This window comes from Mus pahari, chromosome 3 (assembly GCF_900095145.1).
Source record: "Mus pahari chromosome 3, PAHARI_EIJ_v1.1, whole genome shotgun sequence".
In the NCBI taxonomy this organism is placed as follows: Eukaryota; Metazoa; Chordata; class Mammalia; order Rodentia; family Muridae; genus Mus; species Mus pahari.
In genome coordinates this window covers 128,936,790-128,962,138 of record NC_034592.1, presented here as the reverse complement: position 1 = coordinate 128,962,138, position 25,349 = coordinate 128,936,790, and the positions used below count along the sequence as shown (strand labels likewise).

The window sequence follows — 25,349 nt, the reverse complement described above, 5'->3', positions numbered from 1 at the left end:
GTCCTGGAACTCACTTTGTAGACCAGACTGGCCTCGAACTCAGAAATCCACCTGCCTCTGCCTCCCGAGTGCTGGGATTAAAGGCATGTGCCACCACTCCCAGCTATGTCTCTATTCTTATTAGGGAATTACTTTGATTAATCCTTGTTGCTAGAAGGTGAATTATGTACTTTGTTGAAGAAGGGAAGATATGTGGCTGATATAATTGTAGCTCAGAAACACCATTCCTTGAACTTCAGATATATAAAAGCATACGTAGATGACTATATAATTTTCAGATCATTACCACCCACCCTTTAATGTATATGTCTGAGGTAGATGTAATTTGCTTCAGAAACACCAGAAACTGCATTGCTGTATAGGCCCATGGTCTGCTTTGGGTCCCTGTTGTCTTCACTTTCTCTCGGTCCTGACATCCACTTCATGACTCATGATCACTTTGCCACAGCTGATGAAAAGGCAAAGGTCAGCCTTGTTGCTGTGGTTTAAGGAATATACTACATTTTCTATTTGTTTTTTGCCCAGTGCTTTTTAGATTTATATTGAATTTACAACTTTAAGTGTGTTTTGTCCAGGCATTTCTTGTGTGTGTTCTTTTATGTGGTTCTGGGGAGTTTGTGATGTGCACTGTCCTGGCTCATGGGGTAATCTGTAATAGTCTGATTAATGCTAACTATGCTTTCCACCTTCATTAGTTAATATTTTATGATTTCAGAAGGTTATCTAATTACATATCTACTTCATTAGTTTCCCCAAGTTTTCATCATCTCTTCAGTATACATTTGAGTCTTTAAGAACATAAATCAGAAACACTAAAACCCAATTTTCCTTTTTATTTACTTTGTTTGGTTTTGAGAACACATTTCAATTTTTCTTTGGGATTGTCTCTTTTGTTGAACCATCACTGCAGCTGCATGGCACTTGCATGGAATAAAGTCACCCCCCCCCCTTTGCTGCTTTGGGTAAACTTAAGTAAACAAAAACTTTTGTTATTAGGATACCTTTGCCTTTTTAGGTCTTCATTGATATCCTAGTTAGGGTTTACTGCTGTGAACAGACACCATGACCAAGACAACTCTTACAAGGACAACATTTAATTGGGGCTGACTTACAGGGTCAGAGGCTCAGTCCATTATCACCAAGGCAGGATGACAACATCCAGGCAGGCATGGTGCAGGAGGAGCTGAGAGTTCTACATCTTTTTTGTTTGTCTGTTTTTGTTTTGTTTTGTTTTTGAGACAGGGTTTCTCCGTATAGCCCTGGCTGTGCTGGAACTCACTTTGTAGACCAGGCTGGCCTCGAACTCAGAAATCCGCCTGCCTCTGCCTCCCAAGTGCTGGGATTAAAGGCGTGCATCACCATGGCCTGGCTGTGTTCTACATCTTTATCTGAAGACTGCTAGCAGAAGACTGACTTCCAGGCAACTAGGATGAGGGTCTTAAAGCCCACACCCACAGTGACACATCTATTCCAACAGGGCCACATCTCTAAATAGTGCTACTCTCTGGGCCAAGCATATTCAAACCATGACAATTGATAATCAGGTTTTCAACATCTTGGTTGATTCCAAGAAATGTAGAATGTCTGATATGTCTCTCTTTAAAAACAGTATGTTCCATATTTATTTTAAATGTCTTTTTTTTGTATTATAAATATAAGTTTCTTAGAGATTTTAAGTCTGTTTTCTCATGGGCTAAGAAATTATTATCTTTTAAGCAATGTATTGAGATATAAAATGTTTGGAGACATATTTACATTTTCAGTTATTTTTATTAACTGCCACCTAGTGCTTCCCTGCCATGGTTAGTTTGTTTCTTCTTTCCTTTCCTTTTCCTTTCTTCACCCTCTCCTTTTCTTTTTCTTCCCTGTACCTTTTTTTTTTTTTTTTTTTTTTTTTTTTTTTTTTTTGAGACAGGATTTCTCTGTGTAGCCTTGGCTGTCCTGGAGCTGTATAGACCAGGCTGGCCTCAAACTCGTGTGTGTGTGTGTGTGTGTGTGTGTGTGTGTGTGTGTGTATGTATGTATGTGTGTACTAAAACTAGACTTCCTGTGATTTCTTTTCATGATTTTTTATCGATCTATTTGCTTGTGCCACTTCTTATTAGAAAATATTGTGTGCTAGGCACTGGTCCTGATGTTGAGGATACTTGATGTATCACTAAAGTGTAAGTCCTTTCTCCCAGGGAATCCAGCTGTAATGGCAGAGTGGGCCTTATGCCTGTCCACCTGAGAAGAATGCTGGAAGGTTGTTTTGAAGTGGTCTCATTCCAGGAGGTGAAATTTGAATTTAGTATTTACAATGACCAATAGGGATATGACAATACATAGCTGTGCTTTACTTATTCCACAACAGCATGCTGAGAGATTAAGTAGTATTGTGTAGTAGAGGGGATTTCTGGTATAAGCATTTGTTTGAACTAAAGTGCATTCATTTTATTTTTAAGATTATCTGTTCATTTGTTTTAGCTCTGTCTCACTTGAATTTAAAGGTCCTAAATGAGTATTGACCACAAGTGAAAATATTCTGTTTATGTCAGAGTTGAGTTATTTTTAGTAACTGGTAAAAATCCACCAGACAGTAGTGAAAAAGATGTGTCCTGTAGGTTGACATGGAAGTATGTGCAGGCTCTTTGTCTGTGGGTCCCTCTGAAGCCAGAAGTTATGTAGTCAAGACACCCACAGAATGCTCCCCTGAAGGGGCTTCCAATTCTCAATCTAAGTTTTCTGCACATTTGTTACTTCCAAGGTCAAGGAGCTAGGATGTCTGTTCTTTTAAATGAAGTCTGTTTTCTCCCAGGGCAGCATCTTCTGTAAGCACTACATCATGCCCTACAGCTGGTTTGGGGAAGGGTTACTCCCTGGCTCTCTATTCCCAAGCTGAACAGGTTTAGTGGTTTATTGTTTCAGGTAGATTAACTGGTATGCATTAGTATCTTCATCATTCTTCACTGCTCTGCTTTCCATGTAGACTTGAAATCAAGTGTGAATCAACTCAGGCATGCTGCAGTCATCTGGTAATAGTTTGGAAAAAAAAGTTTCCATCTAAATTAAATGAAGACTGGTGGTTTTAAAGTTCATAGTAGCATCTTGTATAAACTTCACCTTATGTTTCATATTATTCCTGGTCATGCAGTATGTTCTGAAGAAAAAGTAGCTATAGATAATCAGTTAAAAGAATGACAGATTCCCTGATGTGCTGATCAGTAGTAATACCTAATTTCGATTTTGAGTGTGCTGTAATGGATTACCATATAGATTCAGCTGAGCACAGAGCATTAAACAGAGTCATGTGTTTTCCAGAAAAGTAATATTTATTCACACTGTGTGGCTTTCTTGAATTTTTTTTATTTTAGTCTCCAGTGAAACTACAAACAAGACGTCAATAGCTTATGTGGCATTCACAGCAGTGTAGCTTAGGATAGCAGCTGCAGTACAAGAACTGCCAGATTGCATTTGCCTCACCAAAGGTAGGCTTCATCTGGGACTTCTGAGGCGCAGGCCTAGCATTTAGACTAGGTAGTTGTGTTTGGCTCTTTATTTATTGACCCTCATGGGATTTAATCCATAAAAAGCACCCCTCACAATTTTAGTGTCCAGAAAGATGCATTAGTATGGTTATTGTTTCAGTCATTGTATAAAATTTTGTCATTTAGGAAATATTCTTCTAAAAAATTTTGTGTGTGTGTATGTGTGTGTGTGTGTGTGTGTGTGTGTGTGTGAATCTGCTTGTGAACACACATGCTCATGTACCATGGAGTACATGTGAAGGGAAACTTGTGGAAGTTAATACTCTTCCCTCCATCATAGGTCCTAGGAATTGAACTCAGGTTGTCAGGCTTGATGGCCAGTGAATTTCTCTATCAACCCATCTCACAGGCCCTTTGGAAATATTACCTCATGCATTACACACAATGTTTCATATCTAAGCCTTGGAGTTTATTTCTTAATCTCCTTAAAGTAGACTCATTCCATAAATCTGAATACTTACGAGAAGTAGTAAGGCCTGTCCTGACCTGACCTTACATGAATTGGAAATGATTTTGTGGCAGACTTGGACAATATGGAAACATCTTTACGCATATCTGTTTGATGCATTTTCTGTTTTCTTATATTAAAAGGTGCTTTTCATTGCCATATACTAATAAAAAACAACTGAGGAATATTAATAGGTATTTTGGAAACTGAAAAGTAGTTTGGTTTCTATTAAAAGTTAAAAATATGAAAACCAATGGACATGTCACATCAAGACAAAATCCACCCTGAATCTTTTTTTTTTTTTTTCTTTCTTTTTTGGCTTTTCAAGACAGGGTTTTTCTGTACAGCTCTTGCTGTCCTGGAACATGTTCTGAAGACCAGGCTAACCTCAAACTCAGGGAGATCCACCTGCCTCTGCCTCCCCCATGCTAGGAATAAAGGTGTGTGCCACCACTGCCTGGCTCACCCTGAATCTTTAATACACTTAGCTTCTTCTTGAATAGTGGTATCCAGAAGTGGTCCTACCTTATAGCTAGGCGCTTCCCTCGAAGGAGAATACAGAAGAAGGTGAGCTCTTTGCTCAGGCATACAGAACTGTCAGGAAGTAGGCAGTGAACAATAGGAGGACTTCAGAGGGAGGTCCATCCACACGAAGCCACTTCTGACTGAATTGGAAACAGCTGTGGGAGCATCTGGGCCCCTGAAGTGGGGTACACTTCTCTTAGGGTTCCAGCCTTTCAATCTGATGAGAATAAGCTAATTAATAATTTAAACATCACTGTGGCTCACAACAAAGATGTTGTTGCTCAGAGTCCCCTTCAGTTGGCCACCTACTGCGAGAAAGGCACGGTTGATAGCTTCTGGCTCTTAGTGCCTTCAGCCTTCCAGTCTGTCTTGTGCTCTTTTCTCCATGGGCCTGGAGTATAGTGCCTCACTTCCAGCTGCCTGGGACTGTGCTCCAGAATTCCCTCTGCTGGTAGGGCTCCCGGCTCATCCAGTTTCCTTCCCATTCCTTCTCTTCTCTCAGCAGTTTCCTGTAACCCCATTGTAGTCTATTTTCCAAAGATTTTGTCTTGTGAAGATGACTGTTCATTTGGTACCAAAGACAATGACCTGGGCCCTGATGTGGTTATAGGTGGCTCTTGAGTTGTTTGCTCTGGCAGCAGACTAGGTGTGGAGTCTCTCATTTCTAGTTCAGATGCAGAGGTGCTGGTGCTGTGCTGCTCTCCAGCTGGCTGTGTGTACTTATTTCTGTGGGCTCTTGCTCCCATGTATTGTATTCTACAGCCACAGCAGCGTAGGGTAGGAAGAGGGGTATTAAAAATTATAACCTTTTTGTAGGACAAGACTCATGTGAGCTTTTTATTGTCATCATGTAGAGCAGGACTTCCTAAATTTTTCTACTTATGACCCCCCCCTTTGTCAACTTTACCTTTCTCAGGTATATAGGTATGAAATATGTATCCAAAACAGTTATTGTTAATAAATCTCAAAGAAGCATAAAGTAATACTTTGGTATACATATAACTTTACCATTTATTAAAGATGAAATCAAATTTGTGTACTAATGAGAAAGATTTGCTTATTTATTTTTAACTTAAGAATTAGATCGTTGCTGAGTATTTGAAGATGTAGTGTGTCTTCAGAGCTTTTCAAAGTTGATCAGTGTTTTTATTTTGTGATTGTCAGTGCTGAGAATACCACTGCACAAATGCATAGTATAAAGTGGCAGAAAAAAAAGGAAAGAGAAAAGAAAGCTCATTTCAAAAATTGCTAGATTTCTGAATCCCGTCCTAATCTGGTGCCAGATTACCAACTCAACCAACAGTGTTAAGAATTAAGTACACCAAACTGTCGCATCCTCTCTCGACCAGCAAGGAAGACGCAACCACCAGTTCTTCTTACAGCAGTTTATTCAGGAACCTTAAACAATCTTCATCATCTCCCTCTTCATCTCCCCTGAGCCCCAGGCTACAAGCCCTTTTATATCATTCACGCCTACCAATCGCGGCAGGTCGCATCACTTCACCAGGCGCACAGCCTCAGCCAACCAGAAGAGCGGGAACTTATCACCACCAAATATGGACTTGTTTACCACAAGCTCCATAGCCAACAGGTGCCATCTATAATGTGCAGCTTCGGGTAGCCCAGGGAAGGGACCGTGGCCTCCTACACCAAACCAAAGACATATGTGATACTTATGTTCTGAGGAATCTGTAGGAAACTAGTGAAAATCTTTCTATCCTGTAATTAAACCAATACAATTCTGTATAAGCAGAAAACTTTGTGCACATGTTAAACACAGTACAATTCATAAACATATAATAGTTTCAGATCTGAGCTGTGGTGTTTCAGGTAGCGTTTGCTAGCATTGCATGCAAAGTGTGTTTGGAGCCAAGGCTGCAGCGAAGCTGTGCAGTGCAGCACACTCAGGCACTGCCAGCAATACCGTGAATTCATTACATGTTTGATTTTGAATTAAGTTTTGGTTGTTGCATGTTCAGAAACCTTGTACTCTTGCCAACTTTTTTTGTGATTCTTATACTGTTAGGTGATCCTATTTGGAGTTGTAGCCTTCAGTTTAAGAAGCTGGCTTATAGAGAACTGACGTTTTAGGGATGGGGTGTGGCTCAGTGGTAGCACATTTGAATGGCAACTGTGAGGGTCTCATTTGGGCCCTAGACACCACAGTCTGTACATAAACAAACTGGATGTGGATCAGTGGTAGGAACTGACTGACCTTCATGTCTTCTGGTTGCCTTTTTTAAAGCAAATTTTTTTGAGGTTGTACATGATGGCCAACACCTTTAATCCACACTCAGGAGGCAGCAGGAGGTGGCTCTCTGTGAATTCAAGGTCAGCCCGATCTACCTGAGTTCTAAGACAGCTAGGACTATACAGAGAGATGCTGTCTCAAAAAGGAAAACAGAACAAAACATTTATGTGTCTGTGTATGATTTGCGCGTGTGTGTGTGTGTGTGTGTGTGTGTGTGTGTGTGTGTATGTTCGTTTGTGCATACTTATGTGTGTGACTACAGGTTACAGTGTGCTCTGTGAGGTCAGAGGACTGTTTTTTTGGTTCTTACTTTCCACCTAGTTTGAGGCCGGATCTCTTGTTCACCACTGCTTACAGCAAACTGATTTCCAGAGATTCTCCTGTCTCTGCCTCTTGTATCCCTATAGGATTTCTGGGATTATAGACTTGTGCATCTACAGGACACAAGAATAGGAATTTTCATCCCACAATGATAATGTAATATACTTTTAATGCCACAAGATATATTTTGGCCATTTGCATTTTTCTTTTAAAGAGAGGTGGTTGCTAGGATAGTGAAGTAGCTTCGTGGGCAAAGGTGCTTGCTGCCACTAGGTCCCTGTTAACCACAGTGTAAAGAGAAAGCTGACTCCCACAAGTTGTCCTCTAACCTACCCCTCAACAAAAATATAGTGAATATTTTAAGTAGTTATATTAAAAATAAAAGGAATCCAAGTATAATTTGCCAGTTGTGCTCTAGAGTGTGTGTATGTTAATCTCATGGATCTTTTGAATTTTTTTCTTTGTAAATCTAATAAAATCTTTAAAAATTGTTTTAGAATTTTGTACATGAATATAATGCATCTTGTTCGAGTCCAGTCCCTTTCAGCCCCCCTGCAGTTCCTTTCTTCTCCCTTCCTATACACTTTTCCCACCCAAATTCATGTTTTTAAACTCATGAATCATTTAGTGCTCTTTATATGTGTATGGGCATAGGACCATCTATTGGAGCATAGGGGCACATCCCTGAAGAAGCTGACTCTCCCAGCCAGCTTTTGCTAGTGAGACCAACTTTTTGTTTGTTTGTTTTGAGACAGGGTTTCTCTGAGTAGCCCTGGCTGTCCTGGAACTCACTCTGTAGACCAGGCTGGCCTCAAACTCAGAAATCCTCTGCCTCCCAAGTGCTGAGATTAAAGGCGTGCACCACCACTGCCTGCAGAGGCCAACTTTTATTATCCCAGTACCAGTATTCTTGTGCTTCAGAAATTTGTTCATTACCCACTAATGGGTGCTTTCCTAAGTACAACTTAAGAGCTACTTGTAGGCATTGCTTTTATGAGATTCATATATATATATATATATATATATATATATATATATATATGTGTGTGTGTGTATTTGTGTATATATATATATATATATATATATACATACATATAAATTTACATTTATTTATTTGTTTGTAAGTTGGGGGGAGGCGAGATGAGAAACATGGGCCTATTCAAAATATATTTTCATTTGTTGCTTTTGTTTCTTTCTGTCTTTTTTTATTTTGTAGAAAATACTGCAGTTTCTACCTGAACGAATTTTCTTTCGATGGCATTACCAGAGTATAGGTAAGATGAAAGCCAGTAATGTATTAGAGATATGGATTTCTACCAATTGAGGTTTCACAAAGCTTTATGTAGCTAATATTCCCAAGATAACTTATAGAGAAAAATAAAGACTTTGTAATTTAAATCAAGTCCAACTTGAACTTCGTAGGAAAGTATCCTTATCACCAAAACTGGTTAGAGTTGGGAATAAGTGACTATGGAGCCTAACTGAAAATCTCTCTCATGTCCCCTCCACCAAAGTCTCAGGGACTGTCGTAGGAGGGCGGGAAGGGCTGTTGCTTGCGGGCACTTACCTACACAAGGTCAAACCTGTTAACATCCTGGAGTGGATGGAAGATGGGTTAAAAAAAGGCAGAGGATACAAAGTTGGGAGGGGGCTCTATGGGGGGGGAGAGCGGGAGTCAGAGTAGGGATTTTGGGGGATGGGTATGATGAAAAGAGATTGTATATATGTATTAAATTCTCAATGACTACATTTTAAAAAGTTTAATCTCTCATTTTAAATGTTCCCATTGTGTTCTAGTCCATGGGCTTCCCAGGATTGTTTTAAAGATGCACACTTTTAGGTCCCAGTCTGACCTTCTGAATATAGTGGTCTCTTAACAAGGGACACAGAAGGATTCCTGTACACATCAAGTTGAGAAGCACTGATCTAAAGTATTTTCTCAAACAATTGTACATTATTTTTTTACAAAAAAATTGTTCAAGTCTGCATTATTATTCAAAATTGCTCCGTTTGGATACTGTAAGGTGTGCCAACCAGAAGGGAACTTGAACCAAAGCAAGTATCAGTGTTACCCCTTCTGCTCAGCTCTTTACATGTGACAGCACATTTAAAATGCCCAGCCTAACTGGAGCATTCTAGGGTATAGTTCTGCATGCCTTTCCAAGAGTTCCTACCAGTCCTTTTACCTATAAGAGTTTGCCAGTTGATACATTTTTTTCTTCTGTATCAGACGGCTACATTGGAGGAGAGTGTGAACCTTGGAATAGAATCTTTATTTGAATATTCACATATTCCAATATTTATTGAGGGAGAGACAAACCTTTGGGACAGAAAAGGACATGTCACCATTCTTGCGTTGGAATGGTCTCTTGCCCCTTGGGTAGGTAGATGAGAAAAGAAATTGCAGTGTAATTTTTGCTGTGAGGGGAAAATAGTGGGAAGGGAGAAGAAAGGTGGAATAATTCTGCCTAGGAGAGTTGAGGGATCTTAAAGAGAAGTCGCTTCCACCTGAGCCTTGAAAGGTAAACAGGGCTTCTTGGTTGGGAGAGCAACATCATGTGCTAAATCAGAGCTTGAAAAAAGAATTCCAAAATTCAGAGTTCTAAATTCAATTTAGGATTGTTCCTATGAGAACAGGTAATAAACGCTTATAAAAAACTGAATTCAAGTTTTGTGTTACAAATTTAAATTTAAAGAAGGTAAAGTATGTATATTGTATATACTTATGAAATTCATTGACTGTATCATTATCTAAGAGATCATGCTAATCTTTAAATCTTTCAAATAAGCAAAGAAAGTTTTGCTTTAAATCTGAGCAAGTTTGCCCTACCATTTCTGCTTAATTGGAGCTTTGTGATTATGTATTTAAAGCAAGGTAAACATTTAAAAACTACAGAGTGTCAGCTAACAAGGCTGGGATTTGTGAGGTTCTGTCTGTGGGACTGAGAAGTGAGTGGGCAGCATCCTTGGTTATGCAAGTAGAATCGCTTCTAATTTGGCTTACAACATTTATCCAGAACCCACACTGTTTTCTTCAGATAGCACTTCAGGCTGTCTCAAGATTAGGGGGCTCACCTCAGTGTGAATAAACATCCTAGAACTCTGCAGATTAACTTAACAAGTCCTATGTGCAGTCTATAGTATTCTTTATTGTTTTCTAATGTCATGAAAATGAGTTAAAATTGCTGACATGATTTGCTCTTTTCCCATTTTGGTAACATCTAATCAAGAATGACCAGGGTCTTCTGACTTCTGAGCTGGGATTGCGAACTACTAATCTTCTGAGCCAGTAAAGTCCCCATGGCCTTATTTATATGGGGCATGCAAAGCTGTATATATAGAGTAGTCAGATTGCTGAAGTATAATCATTTGCATTCTTATCATTGATGCTTATGTACCCAGTTCTTGAGGAAGATAGCATTTTTAAAGGTATTTTTTGCTGTATTAATAAAGTCAAGTAGACAGTGGCATGTGTAGAGGTCCATATCTTTCTTACCTTGGTCTTTAGGCTAGATATACTTTGGAATCTGACTTGTTTTGAATTGTAAAGATTTGTTTTATTTTTATTTGTGTGAGAGAGAAAGGGAGGGGGGGGCGAGCGCGTCCACGCTCTTGAATGTATGCGTGCATTCATGTGCATGTGCAAATGAGTGCCAGGAGTCAGATCTCCTGAAGCTGGAGTTACAGTGGTTGTGAACAGGCCAGTATTCACAAGAGCAGTAAGGACTCTTAACTCTAAGCTCCTTTTCCTAGTCCCTTATTTTGAAGTTTAGATTGGCAATGTGTATATTGATGTAGGATACATATAACTGAGAACATTCATGGGAGTTAAGGTCTGTGTAACACTTCTAGGGGCTAGGCAGCTGCCTAACAAAGTGTGTATTAGTTTTGGAGTGAATGTTTACTGACTGTGGAGTAATGAAGTCCCAAGTAGCCTGATGTGGCCCACAATGTCCAGATGGAGGCAATTAACTATTGCTCTACAGAAGGGTTCCTTTCACAGCCTTTTGATCTTAGGATTGGTAAGAGACTGTTAATTTGTCACCATATGTACTGACTTTGTGTGTCTTGAGCCTCTGGCTTCCTCTTTATTTTACTTGAGTTTGTTAAACAGTTACTTGTTACTTGAGGTCTTGACTGAGTTAACACTAGAAACTGAAACTGTAAACCCAGGTATCAGGAGAATGGTGTACTGTGAACAGCACAGCCATCTCCCAGCTGACCCTGGGTTCTCCACACTCAGTGTCTGGCATCCTTGCCAGTGGAATACTGCTATACAATCCAGATATTGGTAGAACCTGGTGTAACCAGTGCCGTTTACTGTCCCATGGAAGAATTGACAATTCACTACACAGGAAACCTAAAGTGAAAGCAACCTCCACTCCAAGATCTCTGGTATCCCTGAGTAGCCAGATTCTGTCAGAAAGAGGCAGGCAGTGTGAAACATCAGTTGCCACCATGCTTTGTCTGTTTCTTGCCCTGTCTTTTCATCTGTCTATAGCAGCAAATACATTCTGTTTCTCTTAAAACAGTTTTAATGGAAGCAATAGCTGCAGTTTGTCCTTGTTTGGGATTTTACTTTTTAATTAATTTTTTATTGGAGGGTCAATGAGATTCTCAGCTGGTAAAGGTGTTTGCCACCAAGCCAGACAATCTGAGTTCAACCCCTGGAACTCATGGCGAGAAAACTTGTTGTGTAACCTACACACACACACACACACACACACACACACAAATGCAATTTAAGGCTAGGTTTTTGCTGTAAATCAGTGCAATAGTAAGCATATTTCAACTCTGTTTTACAGTATGAAGTAAACATAGATCCATTATCCCAGGTTTATAGAAGCCTTGCTAAGTGATGCTAACCCGGGACTGAACTCTTTGGAAAGTTTCGTGGCTGATAGCGAATGCAAAAGTGTTGAAGCTTTTCCTGCAGTCAGCAGTGGCTAAAGCAGCTGCTTGACAGTAATCGAGAGCTGGTAGAGAGTGGTGTGTCAGAAGTGGTAGTGACTGCAAACCGGATGTTTAATGTGAGAGCTCCTAGTGCCCATGTGATGTCAACACAGGACTAAAGTTCTGTGAGTATCTGCTTAGGAAGAGGTTCCTGTTCACGAGCATCCACAGAGCAGGTTTCCTACCTGGTTCACAGTGCAGTTGTGCCTGTTTGTTTAATGGCTGGAAAGCTGTACTTAGAGATGTTTTATAGCAAGGGTGCTTAAAATAAGCAATCTTTTGGCTTAAAGGGATAGGATTCAGTGAAAAATACTCAATACCATGCAGTATTTGGTTATGCATTTTATATGTCATTAATTACTAAGTCTAATTTATTCAACCAGATTTTATTCTACAGTATAAAAACCAAGTGCATAAGTAAAGTGAAATACAATTTTTGACTTTTCAGTCTTGTCCCTGGGTTTATACTCAGGCTACCCAGTGTGTCCCCCATTGTGGGACATATGAACATAACAAGCCTTTCCTCACAGTTCTTACTCCACTGGTCCCACCTCTGAGCAGCTTGAGTTGGAGGACCTTCCCTGATTCCCTTGCAGCTGTCCATCCCACTTCCCACTCATCCCTCAGGGCTGGGCCTTCTGTACTCTTGACACTAGGACTCTCTCCCAAGTGCCTTGGCCAGGATGAGCTCACCAGAGGGCTAGGTTCATGTCTCGGCTTAGGAAGGAGTGGCTGGAACTAATGCTCCTATGAGCTTGGGGCCAGCTCTCTTGGCTGAGCTGCTAGCCGCCCCACCAATTGGCCTTTCTTGCCTTTCTTTTACCTCCTTGGTCGTTGAAACCTTGCTTTTCTTGGAGACTCAGTCCTTCTGTGTTGTTCTTCAGGAACACAGAAGGTCATGGCCTCTTTTATTTAGTGCTACTTCCAGAAGTGGTTTGGCATCCCTCTCCTTGGACTGTGTCAGCTTGGTGCTACATTGTCTCATATCCTTTTTTTGTGGCTTTGTCCTCTCCTGATCCTTCTTGTTACCCATAAGCCCATTGTTCCTCTTCTCCATTCTCAAGGGGCTTCCTGCCCTTTGTCATCATATGGATGTCTGATTACAAGTCTCCATCCTTCTAGTCTCTTACCTAGTTACATCTAGGCTACCTGCCTCGAACCCCAGCCTCTGGCCAGCAGAGGTGGGGAAAAGATGACACGTACACCAAGGCAGGGTTCGAGCAGCTTCCGCTTCAGCTTTATTCTCTGCTTTATTCTGGGGGATTGCCCAATTTATCTGCCTCCACCCTCTGCACTCATCTCTCACCACTCTTCATCATCCAATCAGCATTCAGCGCGCTCTGTACATGAGCCATGCATGCAGACAGGGTGTGTGTTGGTAGGCTAGTGACTCAATATCATGCTGTATGACGCTATGTGTCAGGCGGACAGCGCATGATCATTCTGGTGCGCATGATCTGGTTCTTGGTAAACAAGCAGGGATCACAGGGCTTGGCAATGAGCCAGGGCACCATCTTGGCTGCCCTGTGGCCGCACCCGCTTCCCACAGCCACCTCTTCTGATTTTAATTTTATTGTTCTAGAAAACAGATTTATTGAGGAGGGGATGGAATATAGATAGATAGATAGCTAGATAGATAGATGAATGCAGCATCACCCCCAAAATGTCCTCATTCTCCTTAGTAATCCCTTTGTTCTTTTCTTCCCCACCCCAGCTCCAATCACTAATATATTTTCACAAGATTCACTAGATATGACACTAAAAGTAAAATCCATAAAAGAAAAAAATTGATAAGTTGTGTTTCTTCAAATCAAAAGAAACTAGTCTGCCTTTGCATTTTCGAGAGTCTTGTTTAGATAGAATCATATAGCTATGTTCTTTTTTGTTTGTTTGGTTTCTACCTTGGGCAGGGTTACTATTGCTGTCATGAAACACTGTGACCAAAAGCAACTTGGGGGTGTGGAGGGAAGGGTTTATTTGACTTATATATCCTGATTCAGTAGACTTATATAGTCTACTGAGGGAAACCAAGGCAGGAACTCAAACTGGGCAGGAACCTGGAGGTAGGAGCTGATGCTTTCTTATTTGGTCCTTATGGTTTGCCCAGCCTTCTTTCTTATAGAACCCAGAGCATACTAGCCCAGGGTATTAACACTCACTATAACTTTCTTATACTCCTTCTACACCTATCACCAATTTAAAAAATCCTCTATAGACTTGTCTATGGCCTGAGCTTATGGAGGCATTTTCTCAGTTTAGGTTCCTTTCTTTCAGATGTCAATAGCTTGTATCAAATTGACATAAAACTAGCCAGCACAACATCTTTTATGCTATAATTGTTATGAAATTCATCTATATGGTATGTACTAATAGTTCATTATTTTTTATTTCTGAGTAGAATTGTATTCCATTGTATGGCTTTGCCATCATCTGTTGATTTTTTTTCTCTTGCTGATAGTATTCAGTTGATTCTCATATTTGGCTATTATCATAAACCTACTGTTAGACATTATGTACAGGTCTTTATGTGGACATAAGCTTTTATATCTCTTGTAAAATATACTTAACTGGTAAACTCTTTATAGAGTGGCCATATCATTTTATGTCCAAAGCAATTTCACAGTCCAGTTAACAGTAGTTATTATAGTCACTGTTTAGTTTGCTGGTAATTGTCTTCTCCTCTATCTTACACCCTCCTCTCTCTTTCTCTTTTTCTGAAACAGGGTTTCTTTGAGTGTAGTCCTAGCTGCCCTGGAACTCACCCATGCTGGCCTCAAACTCATAGAGATCCACTTTCCTTTGCCATCCAAGTGCTGAGACTAAAGGTGTGCACTAACACTGCCCAGCTGGTTATGTTATCTCATTGACTCATGGTCTTGAACTTTTCATGTGATTTCTATGTATCAAGGTTAACCATTTGAAAGTTACATTGTTTTATTTTATTGTTGTTTTTTTTTTATTTTAGAGAGTCCAATAATTTTTGGTAGAAGTTTTATCAGATATATTCCTTGGAAATATTTTCTCTATAATTTACTATAATTTTGAAGAATAATGTTTTTAATTTGAAGACATTCAACTTACTAATCTTTATGGGTTATATTTTTTAGTGTCATCTAGTAATCTTTAAGATATTTTACTTAATATTCATAGAATACCTATAATGTATTGGATCACATCTACTCCCCACTCCATTCCTTCAGTTCTCCCTTACCTGTCCCACCACTTTCCCCTTCAAACTACTTGTTCTCTCTCTTAAAAAAAATACTGAATGCTTTTACTGCTTCCTGTAAGTGTATAGGTGTAGACCATACACTGGAGGATGTGTAGGCTCTTGGGCCCTCATCTCTGAAGAAAACTGACTCTCCCTCCTTCGGCAGCCATCAATTGCCACTAGCTCCTCTGACGGTCACAGGATAGGAAATTGGTCATTCTGTGTTTGCTCACGTGTCCTCCCCAAACTCCCCCCCCCCCCCAGTGTGTAGACTGGCTGGTGTGGAACTAACTGAATTCCACCTGCTTCTGTCCCCCAAGTGTGCCATTGCACTGGGCCTATTTTCTTCTAGTAATTTTACAGTTATATTTCACATTTAGTTCCTTGATCCATTTTAAAACAATTTTTGATGAATTGTACTTCCTTCAATGGACCACTGTCCTATATACTTACAGTGGGTCTAGAAGTGTTAGAAAGTTCTGTTTCTTTCTCCACTGGCCACTTGCTATGGTCTTTGGAAATCAATAGCCCAGGTGTCTTTTCTTTGTGCTCCTGACACAAAGTAGATCCTATGAAAGGACTTACTAATGATATGTGGTATTGCTCACTTTACTGGCTGAGACATAAGGCAGAGAACAACAGAATTTTGTGTTGTTTGGGGCCCTCTAGGGGCTCTCATTTCATGAGACTTTTGTGTTTCTGGGCCTGGGTGACTCATCAGTCTAATTTTTTTTTTTTAAGTTCCACCCATTTACTTACAACTTTAATTTTTTTTCTTTAACACTGAATAAGACTCCAATGTATGTGTGCACCAAATTTTTATTATCCACGTACCTGTTGATGGGCATCTAGGCTGATTGCATTTCCTAGCTATTGTGAACAGAGCAGCAATGAAGTGGATGAACACATGTCTCTGTAGTAGGAATGTCAGTCATTCTGACTCTTTTAAAAAGAATTTAAAATGGCTCATAATCAAAGTACTGCTGTCTTTAAAATATCTTTTCTTCCGTGATGTTGTTTGCTGTTGGAGGTCAGTCTTATATTTTGAAAACAGCATGCATTTTTCCCCCTTCTAAAGCTGATCTTTAAACATATATTTTGTGTTAAGAATACTTGCTGCTTTTATAGAGCACCCAGGTTTAGTTCCAAGCACCCACACATTGGGTGGCTTACAACTGGCTGTAACTCCAGTTCCAGGGATCCATCCAGTGCCCTTTTCTGGCTCTGAGGATAACTATACCCACAGTGTGCATACATACATGTATATGAATATCTACATATATCACATATATACACAGAAATAAACATAGAATAAAATAAATATAGATATTTAATATTCCCCTATATGTTTTAAATATTTATTTGTATACTCTATTTCTAATCAGTTGTTTTAAACTTCCAGGCTCAACTTTAAAGAAGCTTTTACACACTGGAAATTCTATTAAGGTAATCCTTTTTATGAAAGTATACTGGAATATTTTTCTAAATTTATTTTAGATTTATTTATTTTACTATATGTGTATGAGTGTTTTGTTTGCATGTATGTATATGTGTGCCTAGTACCAGCAGAGATCAGAAGAGGGCGTTGGATCCTCTGGAACTTGTGTTATGGATGGTTATGATTAAAGACCATGGGAGAGCTGTGTCTCTAGTTGCATATGTAGCAGAGGAAGGCCTAGTCGGCCATCAATGGGAGGAGAGACCCTTGGTCTTGCGAAGATTATATGCCCCAGTACAGAGGAATGCCAGGGCCAGGAAGTGGGAGTGGGTGGGTTGGGGAGCAGGGTGGGGGGAGGGTATAAGGGGCTTTAGGGATAGCATTTGAATTGTAAAGGAAGAAAATAATAAAAAAGAAGATGAAAAAAAAGAAAAAAGAAAAACTTAAAGACCGTGGGAACTCCTCCATCATGTTTCATTTGCATTTGAGAACACATTTTTCATTCTTTTTGTTTGTTTGTTTTTAAAGATTTATTTGCTTGTTTCATGTATGTGAGTACACTGTAGCTGTCTTCAGACACACCAGAAGAGGGCATCAGATGTCATTACAGATGGTTGTGAGCCTCCATGTGGTTGCTGGAAATTGAACTCAGGACCTCTAGAAGAGCAGACAGTGTTCTTAACCACTGAGCCATTTCTCCAGCCCCACATTTTTCATTCTTGTTTACTTATGTATCTTCTTTTATTGACTTTGTTTTAATCATTTAGGAATACAGAAAAGGAGCAATGTGTGGTTTTGAACTAAGGAAGCGATGGAAGTGAGTGTAGAATAAAAAAGGGGCATGCTGCTCACTTTCTACTTGGTGCTACTCCCCATTCAGATCATGGTGACGGTGCAGGAAGCAGCTGAGTATAACTATAAGGCAAGGAAGCGAGAAAGCAACCCCATGCCACTCAGCGTGGTCTTCAGAGTCTCATTTAGCACCCAAGAACATTATGTTAAGATGGCTGAAATGCTCCTCTGTTCTCACATGGTGGAAATGTGGAAGGAGAGTGTCTCTGCCACTGCTCCATGGACAGTTGAGCACTGATGACGGGGAGATGTTGCCTTACAGAATGAAATACTATTAATAATGGGAGCCAGGCACTGCTTTGTGTGCCTTTATGTGTCTTTATGTGCATGTTAGCTCACTCAGTCCTGCTGTTTCACAGATGGGGTGACTAAGACATAGAGAAGTCAAATGATTTTTCCATGTATCACAGCCAGAAAGTAGTGGAGTATGAATTTGAAACCAGGTTCCCTTCTCCAGCACCCAAACTTTTTTTTATTATTATTATTATTATTATTTTCTTTATTTACATTTCAAATGCTATCCCGAAAGTTTCCTATACCCTCCCCCCACCTCTGCTCCCCTACCCACCCACTCCCACTACTTGGCCCAGGCCTTGCCTTGTGCTGGGTCATATAAAGTTTGCAAGACCAAGGGGCCTCTCTACCCAATGATGACTGATTAGGCCATCTTCTGCTTCATATGCAGCTAGAGACACAAACTCAGGGGGTACTGGTTAGTTCATATTGTTGTTCCACCTACAGGGTTGCAGCCCCCTTCAGCTCCTTGGGTACTTTCTCTAGCTCCTCCATTGGCGACCCTGTGTTCCATCCAATAGCTGGCTGTGAGCATCCACTTCTGTGTTTGCCAGGCACTGGCATAGCCTCACAAGAGGCCGCAATATCAGGGTCTCTTCAGCAGAATCTTGTTGGCATGAGCATTAGTATCTAGGTTTGGTGGCTGATGATGGGATGGACTCCCGAATGGGGTAGTCTCTGGATAGTCCATCCTTTCATCTTAGCTCTAAATTTTGTCTCTGTACCTATATCCTTTCATGAGTATTTTGTTCCTTATTCTAAGGAGGAATGAAGTATCCACCCAGTGGTCATCCTTCTTGGTTTTCTTGTGTTTTGCATAATGTATCTTGGGTATTCTAAGTTTCTGTGCTAATATCCGCTTATCAGTGAGTGCATATCTAGTGACTTCTTTTGTGATTGGGTTACCTCACTAAGGATGATATCCTCCAGATACATCCATTTGCCCAAGAATTTCATAAATTCATTGTTTTTAATAGCTGAGTAGTACTCCATTGCAGCACCCAAACTTTTAACCTTTGTGCTGTATTGCATCCTCGCTTGTCACTGAGGGAAGAGCCTGTGTAATTTAATGATAACTTTATCCCCCTTTCCTCCCCTTCTTTCCTTTCCCTTCTCTCTCTTTTCTCCTCCTCTTCCTTCTTTCTTCTTCTTCCCTTTCTTTCTCCTTTCTCCTCCCACTCTCTCTTTCTTCTCCCTTTCCTCCTTCCCCTCTTTTTCCTCCTCCTCCTCTCCCTCCCACCCCTCCTCTTCTTCCTCCTCTTCCTCTTCCCCCTCCTCCTCCTCTTCCTCCTCCTCACCTTCCTCTTCTCTTTTTGCTGGCCTCTAAGAAGTGATTTTCCTTTTTCAGACTCCAAGGTGCTGGGATTACAAGTTTTATACCACCATTCCTGACACATTCTCTCTCTCCTCTCTCTCTCCTCTCTGTCTCTCTCTCTGTCTCTGTCTCTGTCTCTCTCTCTTTCTCCATTTTCTTTTTTCTTAAGACTGATGCTACATTGCGAAACATTTCTACAGATCTTTGTTAAATGTTTTTTGTTGCTTTTAATTCTGTTTTTAGATAAGATGTGAAGGAATCAGACTATTTCTTTTGTGGCTTCAAGCACTTCAAACAAACTGTGCAGAAGAGCAGGTGCTGATTTTCGCTTGCCTAGTGCCTGGTTTCCCAGCGGTCTTGTCATCCAGGGGTCCCTGCACGCTGGAGACACTCATCAACCCTAGCCCTAGTGTAGTTGATGGTAAGCAGCATTAGTAGGTGTGACATGCTGAAATGACTCCTCTATTTTTAATTTTTATTTATGTGTATGTGCGTATATGTGTGTGTCTGTAAGCTTGTGCCTTGTGTGTATGGGTATATGAAGAAGCCAGAACAAGATGATCCCCCAGGGTTTGGAGTTAGATTGTGAGCTACCTGACATGGAAGCTGGGAGCCAAACTTGGTCCTCTGGAAGAGCAGTGAACCCAGTGTTGTTAACTTCTGAGATACCTCTCCAGCCCCTGAATTGCTCTTGAACTTACCCTGAGGCTTTCCTTGGTGTTGATGTTCTTGAATAGAAATGAAGCCCAAAGAGGAATTATTCCTTGCAATTCATGGAGGATTCCCAAAGACATTATTATCAAAGCCGTAGGTTCAACTCAGAGTACCACAAAATAAAGACTAGAAAAATCCTGTGTACAGGGAGCGGTGATGGAACCCTGTGACCCCCAGCCCTTAGGGGGAGTGGAATGGAGGAGGCAGGAACAAGATCTTAAGGTCATCTTTGATTGCATACTAAGTTTGAGGCCAGCATAGGCTATATGAGAGGCTCTGTCTTAAAACCAGTCAACCAAACAACTAACCAAACAAACCAGAACAAAAATGCTGAAGCCTGTTTTCTATTAAATTATAAGGAGAAAATTCTGAAGTGATCAAAACAGGAGCAGAATGCAGGGGAAGATGTACTTCACACAAGTGTTCTGGGCCAGCTAATGAAATTGAAACCTGCCTTCCCAAACCACTGTCTGTTGTTGTCACCACTGTTGCTTTAAGAGGCCATTTATCTTACTTTGCCAGCTGTGTTTTTCCATGTAGCATGTCTGAAAGGACAGTAGTGGCCTCGGTGGACTGTTCGTGTTTTGTGAGTGAGAACTTACTGTGTAACACTTCAGTGCACTGGATTTTAGGCTGACCAAGACAGACTTTGAATGGGAAAGAATGGTCCAGAGAGAGAAGCCTCTGTGGATCTCTATACTGGACCCTAAGTGCTGTACATACTGCCTTGGGGTTCAGTCTGAGAAGTTTCGGTGACTGCATAGATGTGTTGTAATAAAGGGCATTTTAAAACCTTATTTAAAATTCAGCTGTAGTGAATACACTCTCATTATTTTCTACCTTTCAGCAAAAATATACCCAGAGGAAATCACCCCACTGCTGCCAGCCATATCAGGGGAGAAGATTGCTGAGGACCAAACCTGCTTTTTTCTTCAAATACTATTGAAATACATGGTTATTCAGGTCAGAAAAATCATAGCTGTTTCACTGATGGGCTCATTTTCATAGGACGGGGAGTTCCTGCCTCTCTTCTTTCTGTATGTCTGTATTGCTTTCCTTGAGGCAATTTTATGTAGTGATTCATTAAACACAGGGCATGCATTGTTGCTGGGCCACTTCAGCAAGTACTTTTCGTATGAATTATTTAAGGCAGTTTTACATATATATGTTTGATTTCATACACAAATGCAGTAGATTTACATCATTTTCATACCTCCAGAATCTCCCCCTCCTCCAGCAATCTTCCAACTTCCTTTTATTTTCCTTTTTTGGGGGGGTGTGGGGGGTCTCACTGGGTAGCTCTGGCTGGCCTGGAACTTATTTTTGACCAGGTTGGCCTTGATCTCATCTGCCTACTGAGTATGCCACCTCACCCAGTTTCTCCTCTTTAAAATAGCCTATTGAGTACAATTACAGCTGCCCAGATGTGCATGAGTGCAGGGCCATCTACTGGGCCATGGGCAGCCTACTGTGGGTCACACTGCTGAAGAAAATTGATTCTCCACCCAGCAGCTGTCACCTGCTAAAACCTCCTCCTCTGTCCATTTCAGAGTGTTGACTGTCTTGTCTTTGTGCAGGCAACCACAGCCGCCGTGACGGGACCTGCATGTCTAGTCCAAAACCATTTTGTCGTAGTCCTTCCTGATCTCTGACATTTAGAATATTCTATCTCCTCTTCCTGGTGTTCCTGAGCTGTGGGGAAGGGGTGATGCAGGTGTTCTTTTGGGGGGCCTGAGCATCTGCAGCCGCTATTCTCTGAACTGTGAACAGTTGTGAGCCTGGATAGTAATCATCATTCACCACATGGAGAAGCTTTTCTGATGATGTATTTGGAAGGAATTTGATAGTGTGTCCCTTTAGCAAAATTAGTAGGATCTGCCGTTGGGCCTTTGACACCTAGTCATGGGTTCTTGCTCAGGTTTACAATACCTGCAATTTGAGCTTTGTTGAGATACAGTTTCTTTACATTTTACCAATATTGTCATTTACAAATCTACAATAGGAATTTCAGCATAATATCTCCGGTTTGTATACATTAATTTATACTGTAAATATGCAAATATTCTTTTCCACATATTATCTAAAGGCTGCAAGCTTGGAGTGGAAGAATAAAGAGAATCAAGATACTGGTTTTAAATTTCTTTTTACGTTGTTTCGAAAGTATTATCTTCCTCATTTGTTTCCATCATTTACTAAGTTAACCAACATCTACAAACCTGTACTTGGTAAGTACTGTCTGATTCCTGTGTGGGTGTCATCCACAGGGCAGCTGTACAGTAGCTTCCATAGTAATCCCTGTGAGTGTTTTAAAGTGAAATAGTTACTTTATGTTTATATTGAATGGTAATGCTGTTATGAGAAGTTAAAGTTACCTAATCAATGACTCAATTACGTGAACCCACTAAGAGGTTTTGCCTCATAGAAATAAAGAGATCCATGGTTTCTTTAAAAATACAATGTGTTATGCTATTTTTGTATGTTTGCTACTTTTTAATATCATGTTTTGCATTTCTCAGCCTTCTCATAGATGTAGTGAATTTTAGTGATGCCACACCCTGCTCAATGGCTAGGTAGGCCAGCCCAGGGCACACAGCTGCTGGAGGAGTGTGCTTTATGTTGGGGCTGTTATCTACCAGGATACTGACAGGTGCTTATGGGGGAAATGCTTTTGTGATGGGACATTCTACAGATAGGAAACCCCCAAAATACTGGGAAACAGAAAAGAACATTTAACTTAGCCCCTACAGTTACCTTTTATAAGAAATTAGGATTCACAGGATGGAATCACCCACAAAAGCGGAGAAAGTGGTTATACGTTTTCTCCCTGGAAAGACAGAGATGAGTAAGATGGATAATTAAGAGTAGCTTGGGGGGGCTGGTGAGATGGCTCAGTGGGTAAGAGCACCAGACTGCTCTTCCAAAGGTCCGGAGTTCAAATCCCAGCAACCACATGGTGACTCACAACCATCCGTAACAAGATCTGGCGCCCTCTTCTGGAGTGTCTGAAGACAGCTACAGTGTACTTACATATAGTAAATAAATAAATCTTTAAAAAAAAAAAAAGAGTAGCTTGGAGGAGAAGAGGTCGCAAAGGACTGTACTCTGCCTGTAGAACTTGTCCAACTAATTCAACATACACACACGCACGCACACACACACACACACACACACACACACACACACACACACACACAGAAATGGACACAGACTTATGAGAAGGGAGACTAGCTGAAGCATGGTGCATTTTAAAAACTGTAGAGGTCCTGGGACCTATATTTTGTTATATACCTTTTTTTCTTCCAAAATTTGTTTCTGACTTTGTGCTATATGTGTTCACTATAAAAACACTATACATTGCTGATGTTGCTAGATTGAAAGTTATATATTGAAACTGGTCATGGTGGTTCATAACTTCAGTCCTAGGGCTTGGAAACTTGAGGCAGCAGAATTGTGAGTTAGAAGCCAACCTTGGTTATATTTAGAGATTCTGTAATGAAAAAGAAATAACAACAAAAAGTTATTTATTGTCAATATTTTTTGCTTCATTAAGGTACTCCAGAAATATAAGTAGTAGTTAAGATATGAGGTAGGACTTACAGTAATGAAAAAGAAATAACAACAAAAAGTTATTTATTGTCAATATTTTTTGCTTCATTAAGGTACTCCAGAAATATAAGTAGTAGTTAAGATATGAGGTAGGACTTACAGTAATGAAAAAGAAATAACAACAAAAAGTTATTTATTGTCAATATTTTTTGCNTCATTAAGGTACTCCAGAAATATAAGTAGTAGTTAAGATATGAGATAAGACTTGCAGCAATTTGTGTCTCAAATCCGGACATATAGTATACATATTTGATGAAACTTAGAGGACTGACTTTCTCTTTTGAAAAGGTGGTACCTGAGACTTCAAAGATGTAACATGAATTTATGAGTTCATTTAGATGAAAAGTCTTGGCTTTCTGAGTATAGCAATTACAGACTTATACCACAATGTCCAGCTTTAGATATTTTTTGTTAAAGTTCATGTATGCTTTTACATTTGTTTCAGTCATAAAATAACATTAAATTAAGTATACTAGAAATGAAGATAATATTCACTATTATAGCCTCAAATAATTTTAATAATTGTTGACAAGAACAGTTAGTGTGGCTATATATTATTGCAGTATGTAGACAATAATGGCCACCTCTTTTTATTTATATTAAGAGGTAAAATCAGAATCAAACCTGCAAGAATATGCTATTTTTAAACATTTATAGGTTATCACTTTTAATTGCTATCCAAACAACCAAATATATGTAATATATTGATTAGTTGGAACAGTTCACAGGGATTAATATAATGTTAAGATTCACTAACTTAATTGCGTATTCTTTTTCTTTCTATCAGAAATTCCCCATTTGAGACCAAAGCCAGTATATGTTACTGTAACCCGAGATAATGAAACAGTTTACAGTACAAAAATTCCATACATGGCAGCTCGTGTTGTTTTCATTAAATGGATTGTAACTTTCTTTTTGGAAAAAAAGTATCTAACTGCAACACAAAACACTAAAAATGGAGTTGATGTATTGCCTAAAATCATCCAGGTATGACAACCATCATTTTAAAATCTCTTTCTCTTGTATAATAAGCACACTAGCACATTAGCAAAGTAACTGATTGTTAGAACTATGGATTTTGTAGGTTTGATTTACTGGCTCACTTGTCTGCAGGTCTGAGGTTTTAGAGTGATCTTTGGTCAGGAGCACTTGCTATATGCAGTATTGGAATTGCTATAAGAAGGTAGTCTCAGGGGCAAGCAACATTCTGAGACTATAGCTCTTGTGTATCCTTTCCTGCCTCCCTTCTTTCTCCTTCTCGTAGGTGTTGTGTTTTCTGAGCACAGGCACAGGTCTTACCTTCCCTTCACCAGTTGGAAGGCCCTCATGTTCTGTAGATGTAGCCTATGGAGAGGGCTCATGCAGCCTTTGGCATTACTGAAGAGGCTTGGGCCAGCAGCTCAGGATCCTGGGGTAGTTTTTGCTTTATGATGCTGTTCCTAGAGAGAAGTCTGCCTTTCTCTGAGGCCTTAGGAAAGACTTGTCAGGTAGGAGGGCCTTCAGTGTGTGTACTTGGTAGAGCACTACTGTTTTCAGAGCTTAGAGATCAGTCAAATCACTGAGGGGTCATGGTTTTGTGTGGGTTGGTTATCATTGTTTCTTGTCCCCAAGAACAGGGCCAGCAACTGTAGTGCACTTATTGAAGGTTTGCTGATGTCAAGGAGGCTCCAGAAATAGGATGTTGCTCCAAGCTGGAAAAACACATATGCTGGAGGAGGCAGAGCAGAAGTTGCTGTATTTCAAGGTCATTGGTGCCTTGGGAGAAGGAGGAGCACCAAGCAGTTTATAACCTATGGATCCATTGTAGAGGACTTACTGGAGACCCAGAGGGCAAACTTGTTTTCAAAAGAATCTCTGGTATAGAAGTACAGTGAGAACAACAAAGGGCTTGCTG

The 25,349-nt window shown here is 40.2% G+C and overlaps 1 protein-coding gene across 4 annotated transcripts in view; it reads left to right on the top strand.

The window, feature by feature from the left end:
* Positions 1-25,349, top strand: part of Ralgapa2 (Ral GTPase activating protein catalytic alpha subunit 2) — a 270,234-nt gene that overhangs the window by 41,317 nt on the left and 203,568 nt on the right. For 3 of the 4 annotated variants that reach the window (XM_029536075.1, XM_029536074.1, XM_029536073.1), the window contains exons 4-9: positions 8,289-8,346; positions 16,639-16,682; positions 19,379-19,556; positions 20,697-20,812; positions 21,936-22,074; positions 24,243-24,442. In XM_029536075.1, coding sequence (XP_029391935.1) covers positions 8,289-8,346; positions 16,639-16,682; positions 19,379-19,556; positions 20,697-20,812; positions 21,936-22,074; positions 24,243-24,442 — 735 coding nt within the window. Of the gene's footprint in view, positions 1-8,288; positions 8,347-14,834; positions 14,851-16,638; positions 16,683-19,378; positions 19,557-20,696; positions 20,813-21,935; positions 22,075-24,242; positions 24,443-25,349 lie in introns of those variants that run through there. The other variant, XM_029536076.1, reaches the window with a different exon arrangement.